Consider the following 18,285-nt stretch of genomic DNA (forward strand, 5'->3'; position numbering starts at 1 on the left):
TCTACTCTACTCTACTCTTCTCTACTCTACTCTACTCTCTACTCTACTCTACTTTCTACTCTCTACTCTACTTTACTCTACTCTACTCTCTGCTCTACACTCTACTCTACTCTCTACTCTACTCTCTCTACTCTACTCTACTCTACTCTACTATACTATACCCTACCCTATCTCATCCCATCCTATTCTATCCCCCCCGCAGTCCTTCTTTTTATTAAACTAGACAGACCCCGTTCCTGCAACCATTCTTCATAACCGGTTCCTGCAACCGTTCCTGCAGCCTCCAGTCCCCTAGTCCTCTTTGTTGCTCTTCTCTGCACTCTTTCTAGAGTCTCAGCATCTTTTTTATGATTCTAGAGTCTCAACATCTTTTTTATGACCAAAACTGGACGCAGGGTTCCAAGTGTGGCCTTACCAAGGCATGATAAAGAGTTATTAGTACCTCATGTGATCTTGATTCTTTCCCTCTGTTAATGCAGCCTAAGATGGCATTGGGTTTTTTGGTTCCTGCAGCACATGGCTGGCTCATATTTAAAGGATTGTCCACCAGGACTCTTGAGATCCCTCTCACAGTTATTGCAGTTGAACCATGTGCCAAGCTATACAGTGAATTTGGTTTTTCTTGCCCAAGTGTAAAACTTCACTTTTCAAAGTTTTCACACTGAGCTTTCACCCTCCTTGTAAGCAAGGAGTCCCTCGGGGCCAGGCAAGTTGAGCGTTAAATGTCTTCTCTCTCACAGTCTTCACAACCAGATTCATCATGTTGATGGTGCAAGAACCAGGTACTTTGCAGGTAAGACTGGGTCAACAAAGGATGAAGGTCAACATTCATTGCTGGGAGCGTTTGGTCTTCAAGGGGCTGGAGAAACATTGCCTTGTTGTGTTCCTTTGTTAAATTGTGAGAGGCTACAATGAGTGACAGTCACCCTAGATTTGTTGGCTGGTCCATGACAAAGATCTTGAGCTTTCTGTGCAATCAGGAGAAATTGTGTGATTGCAAAGAGAAGAGACACTTGGGTGGAAACCACCAGGTGTGTCTGCCCTGGTCCATGTCCTTCTCCATCTGACTATCCAGATCCAAATCTGCCTCCTAGATCATGAACTCGAGGCTCCGTCTTTGTTTCTGGGTGGGAGGTTCTCTTCCCTGACCTCTTTTGATTGCGTTCAGATTTAATAATAATAATAACAGAGTTGGAAGGGACCTTGGAGGTCTTCTAGTCTTCTAGATTTAATTTATCATCCTCCCATCTGATCCATTTCTGTATCCAGTTATATTGGTAAATTTTATTTATTTATTTGTCAAACATGTATAGGATAGTAGTACTTTGTATAAACATAACATAAGTAAAAAGTAACGATAAAAAAGGACAATAGGAGAGTAGAACAGGGACGGTAGGCACAGTGGTGCGCTTATGGACCTCTTAGAAATGGGGAGATATTGACTGTAGACAATCTGAGGTTAAAGTTTTTGGGAGTTGGGGAAGAAACTACAGAGTCAGGTAGGGCATTCCAGGCATTGATCCCTCTGTTGCTGAAGTTGTGTTTTCTGCAGTCGAGTTTAGAACAGTTTACATTTAGTTTGAATCTATTAGGTGCTCATGTATTGCTGCGGTTGAAGGTGAAGTAGTTACTAACAGAAAGGACATTTTGGTATATGATTTTATGAACTACATTTAGATCAGATCAGAGGCAATGTAGTTGTCAATTGTCTAACCCCAGTATTGCAAGTCTGGTGGAATAAGGTCTTGGGTTGCGGGCGGAGGAGTGAAGGACTCTTCTTGTGAAATATTTCTGGATTCTCTCAATTGCATTAATGTCTGATAAGCAATGAGGTTTCCAGACATGTGAGTTGCATTCCACATCTTCACAGCCTCATGTACTCAGCCTCCTATCCTTACAAGGGGGTCAAATGAGGACCCAGGTTGTTGGGGGCAAGAGGCTGATTCAGTAAATCGCTTAGAGAGGGCTGTAAAAGCATTGTGAAGTGGTAGATATGTCTAAATGCTATTGCACATGCTATTGCTATTAAAATATCTGCAGCAGCCACTTTTTGTTTGTGTAGTAGTAGAGGTACAGAACTGACACAAAGAAGAGGGGAGTTACATACCTGCTTAGAAAAAAAAAGTTAAAGTAACACTTAGATGATAAACCAGAGGTATTTTTTGTTAGGCATAGCACCAGAAAAGTATGACAAAGTGAATGTATATATAGTAATAATAATAATAATACATGTATTAACATGTAATACATTCACAATACATTACATGCATTGACAACAACAAGAATTGCACTAGAAAAATGTGGAAACACCTACAGAAGAAGATTTTTTTTTTAGATTGTGCAGTAATGGAGAGATATTGAAATTAAGGATGAAAGGAAAATAAGATACATAATATTTTTTTTCTTTTAAATAAATTTTATTTACATACATATATACATACATATATATCAATTAAGACTATTATTTTTTCTTTCTTTTTAATAATTAATCATTATTCAAAATAGGCAATAGAATATGTACATAGTTAGTACTGTTATACAGATTTGGCTCACACTTGTCCATTTTTTAAATGTTTATGACACATAGTATTTTTGAACATGGAGTTTGATTTACAAATGATTGGATGTAGAAATTAGGAGAGGGAAAAGTATTATTATGTAAGCAAAATGATCCAGACAATATTCTGTTCACTAAGCCAGTGTTTCCCAACCTTGGCAACTTGAAGATATTTGGACTTCAACACCCAGAATTCCTCAGCCAGCAAATGCTGGCTGGAGAATTCTGGGAGTTGAAGTCCAGATATCTTCAAGTTGAAACACTGCACTAAGCACATATGTATGTCATGTGAAAATGCATAAATAAACTGTCAAAAAGAGGAAGAAGAGGGAAGGAAACCCATTCTGTGCAGCATCTAAGGGCAGGACAAGAAATAATGGGTGGATGATCATTAAAGAGAGATTCAACCCAGAATTAAGGGGAAATTTCCTGGCAGTGAGAATTATAAACCAGTGCAACAGTCTGCCACCAGAAGTTGTGAATGCTCCAACACTAGAAGTTTTTAAGGAGATGTGGGATAAGTTACTGTGGATTTACCAACCACGTCTGCTGGAACAAACTTCCAGCAGCCGTGGTTGGTAAATCCACAGGAATTGAATTTAAACATGCCTGGGATAAACATAGATCCATCCTAAGATAAAATACAGGAAATAGTATAAGGGCAGACTAGATGGACCACGAGGCCTTTTTCTGCCGTCAATCATCTATGTTTCTATGTCTCTATAACCATTTGTCTGAAATAGTGTAGGGTTTCCTGCCTAAGCAGGGAGTTGGATAGAAGACCTCCAAGGTCCCTTCCAACTCTATTATTCTATGTTCTGTATTCTATCCCTACCATCTTTATTCTATCCTTACTGCCGTATTTCTTTTGTCTATTTTAACCCAATGTTCTCTATGCCAGGGATTTTCCAACCTTGGCAACTTTAAGACTTGTGGACTTCAACTCCCAGAGTTCCTCAGCCAGCTAGGAACTCTACTCTATGCTACTTCAAATTAACTCACTGAGTATATACAGTGCATACAGGGGAAACCCCATTTTCCCACTATTCTCGTTTCTTTGGAACCAACTCATTCTTGAGCTGAGCTCTTAATACATGGGGACGATAGTAACGGGTTCCCATTCTACCTGTTCCCAAGTTGAGAGTTCAAGTTAAAATATTGAAATGTATAAAATCCTGCATGGAATAGAAAAGGTGGACAGAGAAAAATTCTTTTCTCTCTCACCCAATACGAGGATGAGGGGGCCCTCCCTAAAGCTCAGAGGTAAGAATGTGAGGACAAGTCAAGGGAAATATTTCTTCACCCAGAGGGTCCTTGGTTGATGGAATTCCCTCCCAGAAGAGGTCATGACAGTTGTCAACCTAGATAGCTTCAAGGCAGGATTGGACCGATTCATGGATGCCAAGTGTATCATAGGTGGTTATTGAAACGGATGTCCAAGTGCCGCCTCTATGTTGGTGGAGGCAGGCAGGGGTCCCTTGGGGAATCCCACTTGTTGGGGTCCAGGAAAAGGGAGGGTCTTGCCTTCTCTTTCTGCTCAAGATCCCCATGGACAATTGGTGGCGCACTGTGGGACACAGAATGCTGGACTCGATGGGCTGTGGCCCCATTCAGCCTGGCTCCTCTTGTGTTCTTATGTTCTTAATGCAGGTGGACAATGGACTTTACGAGTTCACATTCTTCCTGCTCATTTGTGCAGCAGTTGGGATGGTTCTCATTGAAGCAGCTATCTTACTTGGCTAGTGAGACGGGTGGCATATAAATGTAGAAATAATAAATAAATCAATTAATTCTCACGATCTCCAATTTGTCGCCATGCTCTTAAACACCCTTCTCTTTTGTTCCTCCCTGTGCAGGTTGACCCTGTGGATCCCATGGAGGCCAGCAATGACACCCAGGTGGCTGAGTTCATCTTTCTTGGTTTCTCAGGTGTTTCGCGTGGCCAGATCTACCTCTTCGTAGTGTTCCTAGCCATTTACCTGGTGACCCTAATTGGCAACGTCACCATCTTCACCCTGATCCAGGTGGACCCACGTCTCCACAGCCCCATGTACTTCTTCCTCAGCCATTTGTCCTGCTTAGATGTTTGCTACTTATCCGTCACGGTCCCTAAGATCCTGATCAATTTCTCGCGCCAGAGAAACACCATTTCGTACAACCAGTGCATGGCTCAAATGTTCTTCCTGATGACCTTCGCGGGATCGGAGTGTGCCCTTTTGGCCATCATGGCCTTTGACCGCTATGCCGCCATTTGTCAACCGTTGCATTACAATACTCTGATGAGCAGTCAGGTGCGTGTTCCGCTGGCTGTGGCTTCTTGGATCTGGGGCTTCCTTGATTCATCACTTCACACAACCCTGGCCACCAATTTGGACTTCTGCGGGGCCAACCACATCGACCACATCTTCTGTGATGTTCCACCACTCCTGAAAATTGCCTGTAGCGACACCTACGTCAATGAGCTCACTCTCCACTTGGCCAGCATCTTCATGGGATTGTGTCCTTTCCTCTTTATTCTATTCTCTTACACGTATATAGTCGCCGCCATCTTGAAGATCCATTCCAATACCGGCAGGAGCAAAGCCTTCTCCACCTGCACTGCCCACTTGGTTGTGGTCACGATCTACTTTGGCATGGCCAATGTGAATTACAACCGTCCCAGGGTAGGCTACTCCTTAGGGGTGGATACCTTAATCTCCACCCTCTATTGTATCCTCACCCCTATGTTGAACCCCTTAATCTACAGCCTCCGTAATAAGGAGGTCAAGGATGCCCTACAAAAACTTCTGAATGGCCTGAAAACCGATTATACCTCTAACCAATCAAAATGACTGATCAATTTGATAGGACAATTTCTCTGTCTCCTACCCTTGCCAAGAGGAAAATGCTGGAGCCCAAAGGATCTTCCAGAAAATCTACTCAGTAGGAGCTCCAACAACATCAAGAGAGGCCAACTTGAGTTCCATCTTCTGATAAAGGAACTCAGGAATTCCCAAAAATGGTTTCTCCAAAAAACAACTTGAGTTTCTGGGGTTTTCCCTTGAAAATGTTTCACTTCTTGTTAGGACTCTGTCTGTCTGTCCATAACTGTTAGGTTGGCAATACTGTATATTGACTGTGGGTGTTGCAGACTACCACAAGGGGGTGGGGTAGAGTTTATAGTTTATTTCTCTGAGTCACCCTCTCTATTTCTCTTTGTTTGGCTACTCACTGTATGTATGGTCTGCAACTCTCTGCAATCTCTCTGTATTGTGGTCATGTATTATAGGTAAAATGTGTTTAGGCTTGATATATTTGTTTGCTGATTATGATAAAGAAAACTGGTAAGAAAGACTATGTAGTTGGCAATATTTGGATATATTTATTATTTATTTATTTAATTGGATTTATATGCAATTGGATTGTGATTCTGACTTATTATGTGTATGGCTTTAGACTGTTTATCTGAAGATGTTATTTCTCAAAGTAAACTTTAATCCAGATTAGCATATCTCTGTGTGGATAAACATTTCTGTGTGTGCCCAACCTTAGTAAACAAGGATTACTTTGCTCATACAATTAACACTCAGAAAAATGTTGCTTTTTAAAAAAATAAAAATATTTTTTTTATTTATAGACGAAAACACATGCAAGACAAACAAAACATTTTTTTAAAAATTGGACAATTTGTGATGTGCCTATCTATCTATCTATCTATCTATCTATCTATCTATCTATCTATCTATCTATCTATCTATCTATCTATGTATCTATCTATCTACCTACCTACCTACCTACCTACCTATCTATCTATCTATCTATCTCTAACTACTATCATCTGTGTCTATCATCCATCCCTCCATCCCTCCATCCCTCCCTCCATCCATCCATCCATCCATCCTCAGTGGTTTGGGGGGCCTGCTAACTTTGGCTACAATGGGCATATTGTGGATCAGGCTACCATGGAAAACAAAACAGGCTCCATCTGCCAAATTTGGTCATCTCATGGTCTCCTTAATGGGACAGTACATGATATCTGAACATAACATCATTTCTTTATGCCTGTGAGCTTAAAGGTGTCACGGTCCCTCTGGATTAATAGTCCCCAGTTATTTCAGTCTTCTTCACACACAACTGTAGTCTTCTCCAGCCCTCAGCCTGACTCTCGCCATAAAGAATGCCACTCTTGGGCCAAGGAGGTTGTGTGATGCCTTCAAGACATTGGAGACCAATTATATATATTTATTCACATACAGTAAATAATTCTTTTTCTTGCCAATTTTGTAAGTCTACTTACTTGTTGCGCAGTCCAATATTTTTTTGATCACCATATTCTTTGTCGGTATGTTTTCATTTTTCTGTATCTGCGTGAAAAATATTATGGCCACTGTTAAAGTATGTATAATTAAATAATAGTTTACTTTTTTGTGTTGTCCCTAATAGACATGTTCCTGGTTTTAATTCTACTTCCTATTTTGTTATTTCTTTCATCATATTTTTAATTCTGTTCCATTTTTTTGTCTTTGAGCATGCCCACCATATATGATAATATGTACCATAAATTCCAACATTTATGGTCTACATTTAGGTATATTTTGGCTAATTTGGCAGAGGCAAAATGCCAGCGATAAAACATTTTACATAAATTTTCTTTGTATGGGACCGATAATGTCATTTTGTAATGTTCCCTCCATAGTTTTATAATTGGCTTGAAAAGAAAAGAAAATAGAATGACATGAATGCCTAAAGAATGTAAACTGAATTGTAAAATGTAAATATGTTTATGGGTGGTTCTTGTCTTTGTATTTTGCTTTTAAAACTGATTTTTTTTATATATAAAAAAAGACATTGCAGACCAAACGCCTTCCATTCATTTGTCTTCTCCACAGGAGACGCTGGAGAAGACCCAAGTGAAGCCAATACTTCTTCCCTCCCTTCAAAAAAGTAAACTGGACTGAGAACAATGCAGAGGTGAGGGTTCATCACCACATCTGGAGCAAGATAGCAGCAGCCCACCCACTACCAGGTCAGTAGTGTCCCCTCACCTGTTTTCAGGTAGTGCTCTATCCTCCATGCTTTAAAATAGGGGTCCCCAAACTTGGCAACTTTAAGACTTGTGGTCTTACTACACCTCTGAGCAGCAAAGGCAGCTATTCCTCAAAGCTTACTTTCAGATGAGAGTCCATCATGGGTTGTTGGGAGGGAATCTCTGTTCAAGTCAGTCCCCAACTGCAGAGGGAAACCATGGCTAAGATTCTTCACTTTGCTCCTTATCAGAAAGAGGTTCTCCTTAGTTGGCTGGATGAAGATGCTGCTTTCAGGAAGAGAAAACCTCAGCTGAAGACATCAAATGAACTATTTATTTATTCATTCATTCATTTATTCATTCATTCATTTATTTTGTGCAATACACAATGAGGGTTTTAGTGGGTATATATCTATATACACATAGTAAAATACATGATGAAGTTTATAGAGGAGATACTCATAGTAAAATATATCTATGAAAGAATAGAAGAGAAGATATAGGAATAGAAGAAAGGAATAGGAGATACAGGAGAGCAATAGGACAGGGGACGGAAGGCACTCTAGTGCACTTGTACTCTCCCCTTACTGACCTCTTAGGAATCTGGATAGGTCAACCGTGGGTAATCTAAGGGTAAAGTGTTGGGGGTTTGGGGATGACACTATGGAGTCCGGTAATGAGTTCCACGGTTCGACAACTCGGTTACTGAAGTCATATTTTTTACAGTCAAGTTTGGAGCGATTAATATTAAGTTTAAATCTGTTGTGTGCTCTTGTGTTGTTGTGGTTGAAGCTGAAGTAGTCGCCAACAGGCAGGACGTTGCAGCATATGATCTTGTGGGTGATACTTAGATCTTGTTGAGAAGAAGTCCCTGAGATGAACAAACCAAAGGAGAGAAATTAATCATTGAAGGTACAACATGACAACCTGAAATGTAAGCAATCCAGTAAACTAGTGTAATGTGAACATTTTATTTATGTATTTATTTATTTTATTTTGTTTGTTTGTTTGTCAAACATGTACAAGATATCAGGTATTGATATAATCATAAACATAAGAAAGTAGGTACAAATAAATGAGGACCATAGGACATTAAGATAGGGACGGGAGTAACATTGGTATGCTTATGCACGCCCCTTACAGACCTCTTGGAAATGGGGAGAGGTCAACAGTAGACAGTCTAAGGTTAAAGTTTTGAGGGTTCAGGGAAGAAACCACGGAGTCAGGTAGTGTATTCCAGGCATTGATCATTCTGTTGCTGAATTCGTATTTTCTGCACTTGAGTTTGGAGCGGTTTACAATTGAGTTTGTAACTATTGTGTGCCCAGTTGAAGCTGAAGTGGTCATTGACAGGTAGGACATTGTGGTAGATGATTTTATGATCTACATTTAGATCAGATCGAAGACGACATAATTCTGAGCTATCTAAGCCCAATATTTCAAGTCTGGTGGAGTAAGGTATTGTGTTGTGAGCAGAGGAGTGGAGGGCTCTTCTTGTGAAGCATTTCTGGACTCTCTCAATTGTCTTAATGTCCGATATGCAGTGAGGGTTCCAGACAGGAGAGCTGTATTCGAGGATTGGTCTAGCAGATGTTTTGTACGCTCTTGATGCATTAAGCATTCAGGCTCAAGTCTAGAGTACAGAACCTCTTCAAGTGACACTGCAAGACACCCGGAGCAGAATCTTGAATCCTCCTGCTTGTAAAGCCATGTTTGTAGCCTCTTCAGTTCCATATAGCCCATAAAATCATCTGCTACATAATACATTGTAGCATAGACCATAAAATATGGCATAAATATGAGTCCAATCAATCAATCAATCAATCAATAAAATCATCTGCTACAACGTCCTTCCTGTCAATAACTACTTCAGCTTCAGCCACAACAATACACCGTTCCAAACTCGACTGTAGAAAATATAACTTCAGCAACTGAGCTGTTACTGCATGGGACTCACTACTGGACTCTGTTGTTTCATCACTAAATCCCCATAACTTTACCTTTAGACTGTCCACTGTTGACCTCAAGGGGCGTGCATTCTCGCACCAACGTGCCTACCATCCCTGTCCTAAGTTTCTCTCTTATTAGTACCAATATCATGTATATATAAACAGTGTTATCTCGGTGTATACTACCAATATGTACTTGACAGAATAAATAAATAATAGTTTTGACTAGTCATCATTATGGGAGATTTGAAAGGTGCCTCATTTACTTTTCATTGGCCAAAGTTTGAATGTGGAATTATCACATGTTCTCTACACCCAAGATGAATCTTTGAGTTCCTTTAAAGGGTTGGGAGAATGACTTGCCTCCAGAAGTTGTGGGTGCTCTGTACTGGAAATTTTAAGAAGAGATCGGACAGCCTTTTGTCCAGAATTGTATCGAGTCTCCTGATTGAGGAGGGAGTTGGACTCCAAGGCCCCTTCCAATTCTCTTATTCTGTTCAATGTTTGATGGCCCCTGTAGGGTTGACAATGGATATTAGCAATATCATTTAGACTAATATACCACTTCCTAGTGCTATACAGCCCTCTCTAAGTGGTTTATAGAATCAGCCTCTTGCCCCCAACAATCTGGGTCCTCATTTGACCCCACCTCAGGAGGATGGAAGGCTGAGTCGGTGGTGAGATTTGAACTGGTGAACTACAGCCAGCAATCAGCAGAAGCAGCTTGCAGTACTGCACTTTAACCACTGCACCACCAAGGCTCTAATCTAGCAGCAAAGATGGGTATGGTTTGATCTTTCCTCAGGGATCACAAGATGCTTTCCTAAACACTAACATTAATATCCTTCCTATTTGAGGAAAGTACTTCCACTTTTCACTGTTGTGTCTTTTTTATTATTCTGAAGGGTAAGTTGGTCCAAAATTGCAAAAGGTCAGAACTTAAAACAAGTGTCCGTTCTGAGCCAGAACAATCACAAGAGATTCTTTGAAAGATTCCAATTGATAGGAACAAAAAAATAACAACTTAATATCTCTGTCAACTTTGATTTAAGTGCACGATTTATATTTTATAGACCGTTTAATCCACTGCAAAACCTAAGTCAACATATTTGCTTTGTAAAAATGGTGGATATTTGGAGATTAAAACAAACAAACAAAAAACCCTCGTTCAATTATCTTTTTGCTCTCCTTTAGCAAAAGAACCTGTAAGAACCTAAGAAAAGCCCTGCGGAATCTGGCCAAAGCCCCTCGAGTCCAGCATTCCGTGTCCCACAGTGGCCCACCAATTGTCCATGGGGATCTTGAGTAGAAAGAGAAGGCAAAACCCTCCCTTCCCCTGGACCCCCAACAAATGGGACCCAAGGGAACCCTGCCTGCCCTAACCAACATAGAGGTGGCACTTGGACATCTGTTTCAATAACCAAGCATCTTCGCTACCCAAGATCACTGAATTCCCATGGCTTTCAGCAACCACACTCTTGTTAGTGAATTTGTTTTGCTGGGGTTCTCCAACAACACACCTGGCCAGGTCTATCTCATCCTGTTGTTCCTCACCATCTATTTGGTCACCATTCTGGGTAACTTCATGATAATCTCTCTCATCCTGGTGGACTCCCACCTTCACAGTCCCATGTATTTCTTCCTCAGCCACTTATCTTTCTTGGATGTCTGCTACTCAACAGTCACAGTCCCCAGGATCCTAGCAAATCTCCTTCTCCAAAGACACACCATCTCCTTCAACCTTTGCTTTGCTCAGATGTTCTTCCTCATGGTCTTCTCTGGCTCAGAATGCTGGTTGCTAGCCATCATGGCTTACGACCGCTATGCTGCCATCTGTCAGCCTTTGCGCTACTCACACCTCATGAGTCCACATGTTTGCATCCAAGCAGCTGTGATCATCTGGATCTGGGGCTTCCTGGATGCAGCAGTTCACACAGCCTTGGCTTCCAACTTACACTTCTGTGGAAATAATCAGATCCACCACATCTTCTGTGACCTCCCACCACTGTTGAAAATTGCATGCGGTAACAAATCTGTCAGTGAGATAACAATCCACATAGCCACCGCATTTGTGGGCTTGGGTCCCTTTCTTTTTGTGGTCATCTCCTACTGCTACATCCTTGCATCCATCCTGCGTATCCGTTCTAACTCAGGTAGACAGAAAGCATTTTCCACTTGCTCTTCTCACTTGCTGGTGGTCATCCTTTACTTCGGGAATGGTTCGGTCAACTACAACCAGCCCAGTGCTGGCTACTCCCTGGAGACTGACACCCTGATTTCCACCATGTATTGTATTGTCACCCCCATGATGAACCCCCTAATCTACAGCTTGCGCAACAAGGAGGTGAAGGGGGCCCTGAAGAAGGTCCTAGAAAGACACAGGAGAATGTAGGATTCTTTTGAGAAATTCTAAAGACAAACTTTGAAGCCCTTCTTGGAACATCAAGAGGCCAATTCTTGTTTTTCCTGAATATAAACAGGACAGAAAAGACACATGAAGAACACCAGGATGTAGGCCATTGCCAGTTATTGCAATGATAGGCAAACCTATTTTGCTAATAAAGCATCTCCCTCTTCTGCCTTATTTAAGTCTAAAAAGACATTTGCCTACTTTCTGTGTATCTAGGGTAAAGGTTACTTGCTTATTCATCTCTTCTATTGTTCTAGCTAAGAGAAAAAAGTTATGCTAGCAATCATAGGCTCACCTGCTCGCTTAGCATGATTTACCTGTATGCTGTGTGTTCATCTGTTACTAGTTAGCTATCTTCAGGCAAGTAAATCATTGTAATTGTACACATGAGAATTTTGTTATAAAAAATAAATTGTGAGTCCAAGAAAATCAGAGCTTTGAACCACGAAGCTGCTCTTCCCAGAGAGCAATTTCCAACCTGGACAAAGCATTGGTATCCTAGGCCAGTGTTCTTGTCACCTGAGTCTGAGCATGAGAGCGATGTGGAGTTAGAGGGTGAGGATCAGTTAGAGACTGTAGCACTCCAGTTATGGTATTAAGTGACTCAGAGGAGGAATTAGAGGATGAGCTCATGTTAGGCGCCAGAGTGAGGACAACTATGTCCAGACAAGAGTATCTGAAAAGAATGGGGTCTTGGCGTTAGTAGCTCTAGGGAACACTTGTCCATGCTTTGTCACTATGTAAGGGACAGTCTGGGGATAAGTGGGCATGGTGAACAACATTAAAAAATCAGGTCCGTGTGTGAGCTCCAGAGTTCCAGGAGAACTTTATGCTTTCAGATCACTCTAACTCGTGCAATCTGCATCTCTGAAAAGACTTTGGAGAAAATGTAAGTTCAATTGATTGACAGAATCACTTCAAAGGTATTTCCCCTAATGCGTTTGGCTTCCATCCCAAGACCTATTCTTATCTCAGAGACAATTAAACTGGGAACACTGCCAGAATGGATTAATTTTGAGTTGAAACTATTGACCTTTTTTTACATGGACATTTTAGAAGCAATGTATAGATGATCCTTTTTGTGTGTGTGTTTGTGTGATTTTTATTCTAATTGGTGATCCATCCAGACAGAACAAAAGGTAGTTAGTGCTTACCTCATTTTCAGTTTTTTGTTTGTTTGTTGAGTTTAGTATATTTTGTGAACTCTCAGGTTGTGAATCCAATTATATTGATGATTCAGTAGCTCATGTACTCCTGACCTTCAGGAGCTTAACAGTCAACTATTGTTCAGGTAAAAAGTTTTATAACTACATGTGAGAAGACCGTTTGAAATTTAAAAGCTGAAACTACCTTAGTATATCTCAGCTCAAACCATGCCTAGACTGAATGTGGTTTGTTTGGTTTCAATGAGGATAAAAAATGTTATAATAGTACAACATTGGGGGGGGAAAAACACCTTACAAAAAACATTATAAAAAATATTTTTGAAGCAAAATCCAATTTTAATATTGGTGATCTAATTAACAGGTACAGGTTTTGAAAGATTATTATTTTAGGGTGGGTTGTTTTAAGAGATGGAGAGAAATTCCTGAAAACTCAATCAATCTCCTAGTAGGCTAATGACTGTCTCAGACCCTGCTGAGGTTTTATCTCAAGCCTAAAACAAAATCCTGTTTTCTACATGAAAAGACATGTTTGGTGATATGTAACTTCTCATTGGTTCAAAATCTGCTGGGACAGGCAACATTCCACGGATTCCAGATTTTTCTATTGTTTGGAAGCACAGAAATAAGCAACTGCCACTCAAGAGAGGCCTTAGCAGAAGAGACAACAATTTGCCAGGGTTCCAAGTAATAGCAAACTCCAAGGCAGGTAGATTCCTCAAAGAACAGATTTATTGGGAATATCATTGAGGACCTGTATACTGCATGAGTCAAAAAGAGGGACGTGAAAATATTTACTGACCACTCGTGTCCTGGACATAAACTGTTTCAATTCCTACCCTCAACATGATGCTATAAAGCACTGCACACCAAATCGAAAGTTTTGCCACTCTAGGGCTCAACTGTGCCCGAGAGCAGAGACTGATCTCCCAGGAGAAGGTGCTGCCGGTGGGAATAACCAGCATTGATGAGAGAGAAAGATGGCTAGTTACAGTAATTGGAATGATGAAATTAAGAGTTAAGGGACCTCGTTACATGTCTGTGTGCCCAAACAATCACGCCATGGAGGCTGCAATGCAATTCTTTGTCATCACAAACCATTTATAACAAACATCAGAAATGTCATAATCTTTGCTTTGCTATGAAACAGCAGTCAATTAATGACCCTCGAGAGGGATTCATTATGTTGAATTCACTTCCCTACATGCACAGATCAAAACTTTCTTCTTTGATACATTTTCCTCTTGAACATCCACTTTGAAAAAATTGATTTTCATCCTGATTTAAGCACTGATGTCAACTTTTTGGCCTAATCCAGACAATGTATGGATGTATGAGCAGAGTTATCCTTGTTTACAAAGATTGTGCACACACAAATGTTTAGAATGAGATTAGTTGTGAATAAATACTCATCCATACACAGATATACTAACTTGAATTAACTAACATGAGAAATAATATCTTCAGATAAACAGTCTAAAGTCACACACATCAGTCAGAAAAACAATCCAAATATTATTAACTACATTGTCTTTCTTACCAGTTGTCTTTGTCATAATCAGTAAACAAGGATATCAAGCTTAAACACATTTTAGTTATAATATATGACTACAATATAGAGAAATTGCAGAGAAAAAGCAGAGCAAACCTAACAGTGAGTAGCCATTAACAGTGAGTTACTTAGATAAAGGGAAACATGGAGAGTGACTCAGAGAAATAAGCTATGAACTCTAGCTCCCTCTTGTGGCAGTCTGCAACACCTCCCGTCAATATATTGCCAACCCAACAGATATGGACAGAGTCCTAACAAGAAGCACAAATTGTGGGTACTATCGGCCAATCAGAGTAAACACAACTAGGTGACCTAAATCCACTTTATATGAAGGCAACATTAATGGAATCTTCCTAGTACAAAGTTCCTGCCCTCTGTTTGTAACTGCTTGATCCATTAGGGTGAGTCTCTTCTAAGTTTCTTCTTCTAATCATTATGCCACCAAGGGCTTGTCCCTCTCTTATCTGATGGTTTCCTAGCCAGCATCTCCTCAAAGTGACCCATCCCTTCCATTGCATCTCCCCCTGTTATTTCTGAATCCAAGAATCAAGGAGGGGGCCGTTCCTGCACTTGGAGATATAGGATTGCAACCATGGTGGGGGGAACCTTTCATCCCTGTCTCCCCATCCATCATATTCTGGTCCTTCATCACTGTATCCTCTCATCAGCCTCTGCCCAGAGATTCATTAGCAGTCTTTGCCCTCCCAAAGGGCATTTCCTTGTAGTAGTGGCAGAGAGAAGCTCCTTTCTGTAGGACAGAGAACAGGTCATCTGTGACTAGGTGAGTTAGAGGTTAGAAGACCTAAGTGGCTTCCTCAGACTTCTGGTGATGGAGCTTTAAGGGTGTGGGGGGACATATTTTAGCATCCTCTTCCATTACCCCCCCCCCCATCAGGGCTTCCAGTTTGGGTGTGGGTGGAATTAAGGTCAGCTTTAGTAGTCCAGTCTAGTGCACCAAAGCTTTGGGGAAACTGTTCTGGCCCATCCGCATCCTGCTCAGCTGATCATGGATTTTGAGGCTCAAGAGACAGGTGTGTTTTGGCATCCTAGGCCAGTATACTTGCCACCCAAGTCTGAGAGTGGAGGGGATGTGGAGCTAGAGGCTGAAAGACAACCATCACCTCCAGAGGTGTTATTGAGTGACTCAGGAGATGACGAAGAGTCCCTTCTAGATGCAAGTGTGAGGAGAAGTATCAGCAGGCAGGAATATTTGAGGAAGAGGTTTGGATGTGAATAAATCTATAGAACACTTGGCCACGCCTTGTGGTTTTATAAGGGGCGGTCTTGCAATGAATTCAGGGTGTGGCCTCCAGGTTTTAGAGAGATTCTCTGCTACAAGGCAGCTTTAAATATCAGCAATCTGCTTCCCCACAATGTCTGCAAAGAGTTTGAGTGATTAATAGACTCTTCAAAGAGACTTTTTATTGATTTCTTCAATTCTGGCCTGAGGAGGTCATTAGCCATGAACAGCTGCCTAGTTTTTGATAATTTACCCTTTAGCCATTTTATGCTATGAACATTTTTGACCAATATATTGCCATCTAGGAAGAGGAAGGGAGCCCTCTGGGGTTCAGGGAAAGAGGCAAAAACTACTCTTGCCACCATATTCTGGATCAAAAAATTACCTCGGATCAATGGATAACCTTACCCAACCTTGGAAACCTTTTTAAGTATTCTGAGGGTTGAAGTCCACAAGTCTTAAAGTAGCCAAGATTAGACACCCCTGATATAGACATTCAAGCTCAATGCTAATCACCCACCCACTAATAACTAGAAACAATCATAAGGGGAAATACAGCAAACCATACAACATATTGTGGGGGCGATATGCTGGCTCTGTTAAAAAGTCCTAACATGTTGTAAGCTGCCCTGAGTCTAAGGAGAAGGGCGGCATAAAAAAAATTCCAGTAAATAAATAAATAAATAAATATGCCATCCCCATTTGTGGTTTTCATCAAAATACAGAAGGATACCACCATGGTGGTTGACTACCTTCCTCCTGATTCCACCAGAGATAGCCAATGAACATGATAAGTGTTGCCCCTATATGGAAACCCAACTGAAGTGAGTCTAGCTAACCTGTTTGCTTAGGAATCCTTTGAAGCCATAGCCCACCTGATCAAAATAAAAGACCTCCAGAAGGTCCAAGATGCCATGAAATGGATCCTTAGGGATCATCCATAGCACTGCAAGATTACTCCTCTCTTCTCACTAGTAGCTAATAGGTTTCAGGATGCAACTCAAGGAGCTGGTAACCTTGATGGCCTGATGGCCAGGCCCAAAACCAAGGATGACAGCAAATAATATTTTTATTTTTAAGCTGAGCATTTTTTAAATCATGTGAATGTTTTTTTAAAATCTGTTTTCATTGGTTTTATGATATTTTTAGAATTGTAACCCACCCAGAGTCACTTGGTTGGGTGGCTACAAAAATCCAATGAATGAATGAATGAATGAATGAATGAATGAATGAATGAATGAATGAATGAATGAATAAAGTTTAGCTAGACCTGGTTGGTAAGTTCTACAAGAGATCATTTTCCCCCAGAGCATCCCTGCTGTTTCTACTCCCAGCTCTACTCCCTGTAGAATCCAGGGCAGGAGTATCCCCAGAGTATACACACACCAAGGCACATTTTCTTCCACGATCACTACATGCCTTGCACAATGCAGGAACCACGAGTGAGGCTTCTGTTTCAAGAATGAGCTTCTAGTCATCTCCCTTCCTGCTCTGTGGGACTAAGTCACATCAGATCTCATTGTGTCAGAATGCAACATGGAGCGACAGTGATTCTCCTTCAGCCACAGCTGGTCTCCTGCAGCAAAGGTGAGTCACTTTATGGCCCATCCAGCATCCTTTTGAAGTTCTTTCCAGAATAACAGAGTTGGAAGGGAGCTTGGAGGTCTTCTAGCCCAACTCTCTCCTCAGTTAGAAAACCTTATGCCGTTTCAGAGAAATGGTTGTCCAGTCTCTTCTTTAAAACCTCCAGTTATGGAGCTCCCACAACTTCTGGAGGCAAGTCTGGTTAATTGTTCTAGGTTAGTTCTCTCCTTGATTACTTTCCATCCATTGCTTCTTGTCCTACCTGCAGGTGCTTTGGAGAATAGGTTGACTCCTTCCCTGCGGCAACCCCTGAGATATTGGATCCCTACTATCATGTCTCCCTAGGTCCTTCTTTTCATTAAACTAGCCATACCCAATTCCATCAACCATTCTTTGTATGTTTTACCCACCCTCACCCCCTGCAAACACCTTTGTTGCTCTTCTCTGCATTCTTTCTAGAGTTTCAATATCCTTTTTACATCCTGGTGACAAAAACTAAATGCAGTATATTCTAAAATTGGTCTTACCAAGGTCTTATAAAGTGGTATTAACATTTCATGTGATCTTGATTCTATCCCTTTGTTTATGCAGCCTAGAACTATGTTGGCCTTTTTGGCAACTGCAGTACATGGCTGGCTCACATTTAAGTGATTGTCCACTAATATCCCTCTCACAGTTACTATTATTGAACCAGATACCACCAATCCTTTACCTGGCCATTTGGTTTTTCCTGCCTAAATGTAGAACCTGACATTTTCCCCCCTTTCAATTTCATTTTGTTAGATAGGGTCATTCCCAATCATTCATGTCATGGGGTCCCTAAGG

General features: G+C 41.0%; 2 protein-coding genes across 2 annotated transcripts; both read left to right on the plus strand.

Moving 5' to 3' along the window:
- The first annotated feature begins 4,428 nt into the window (after positions 1-4,428).
- Positions 4,429-5,388, plus strand: LOC139169102 (olfactory receptor 5V1-like). The gene has a single exon (XM_070754919.1). The coding sequence runs from the start codon at positions 4,432-4,434 to the stop codon at positions 5,386-5,388; it is 957 nt and encodes a 318-aa protein (XP_070611020.1). The 5' UTR covers positions 4,429-4,431.
- Positions 5,389-10,967: 5,579 nt separating this feature from the next.
- Positions 10,968-11,903, plus strand: LOC139169169 (olfactory receptor 5V1-like). Its single transcript, XM_070754997.1, has one exon. The coding sequence runs from the start codon at positions 10,968-10,970 to the stop codon at positions 11,901-11,903; it is 936 nt and encodes a 311-aa protein (XP_070611098.1).
- The last annotated feature ends 6,382 nt before the right edge of the window (positions 11,904-18,285 follow it).

This window comes from Erythrolamprus reginae, chromosome 6 (genome assembly GCF_031021105.1).
Source record: "Erythrolamprus reginae isolate rEryReg1 chromosome 6, rEryReg1.hap1, whole genome shotgun sequence".
NCBI classification, from domain to species: Eukaryota; Metazoa; Chordata; class Lepidosauria; order Squamata; family Dipsadidae; genus Erythrolamprus; species Erythrolamprus reginae.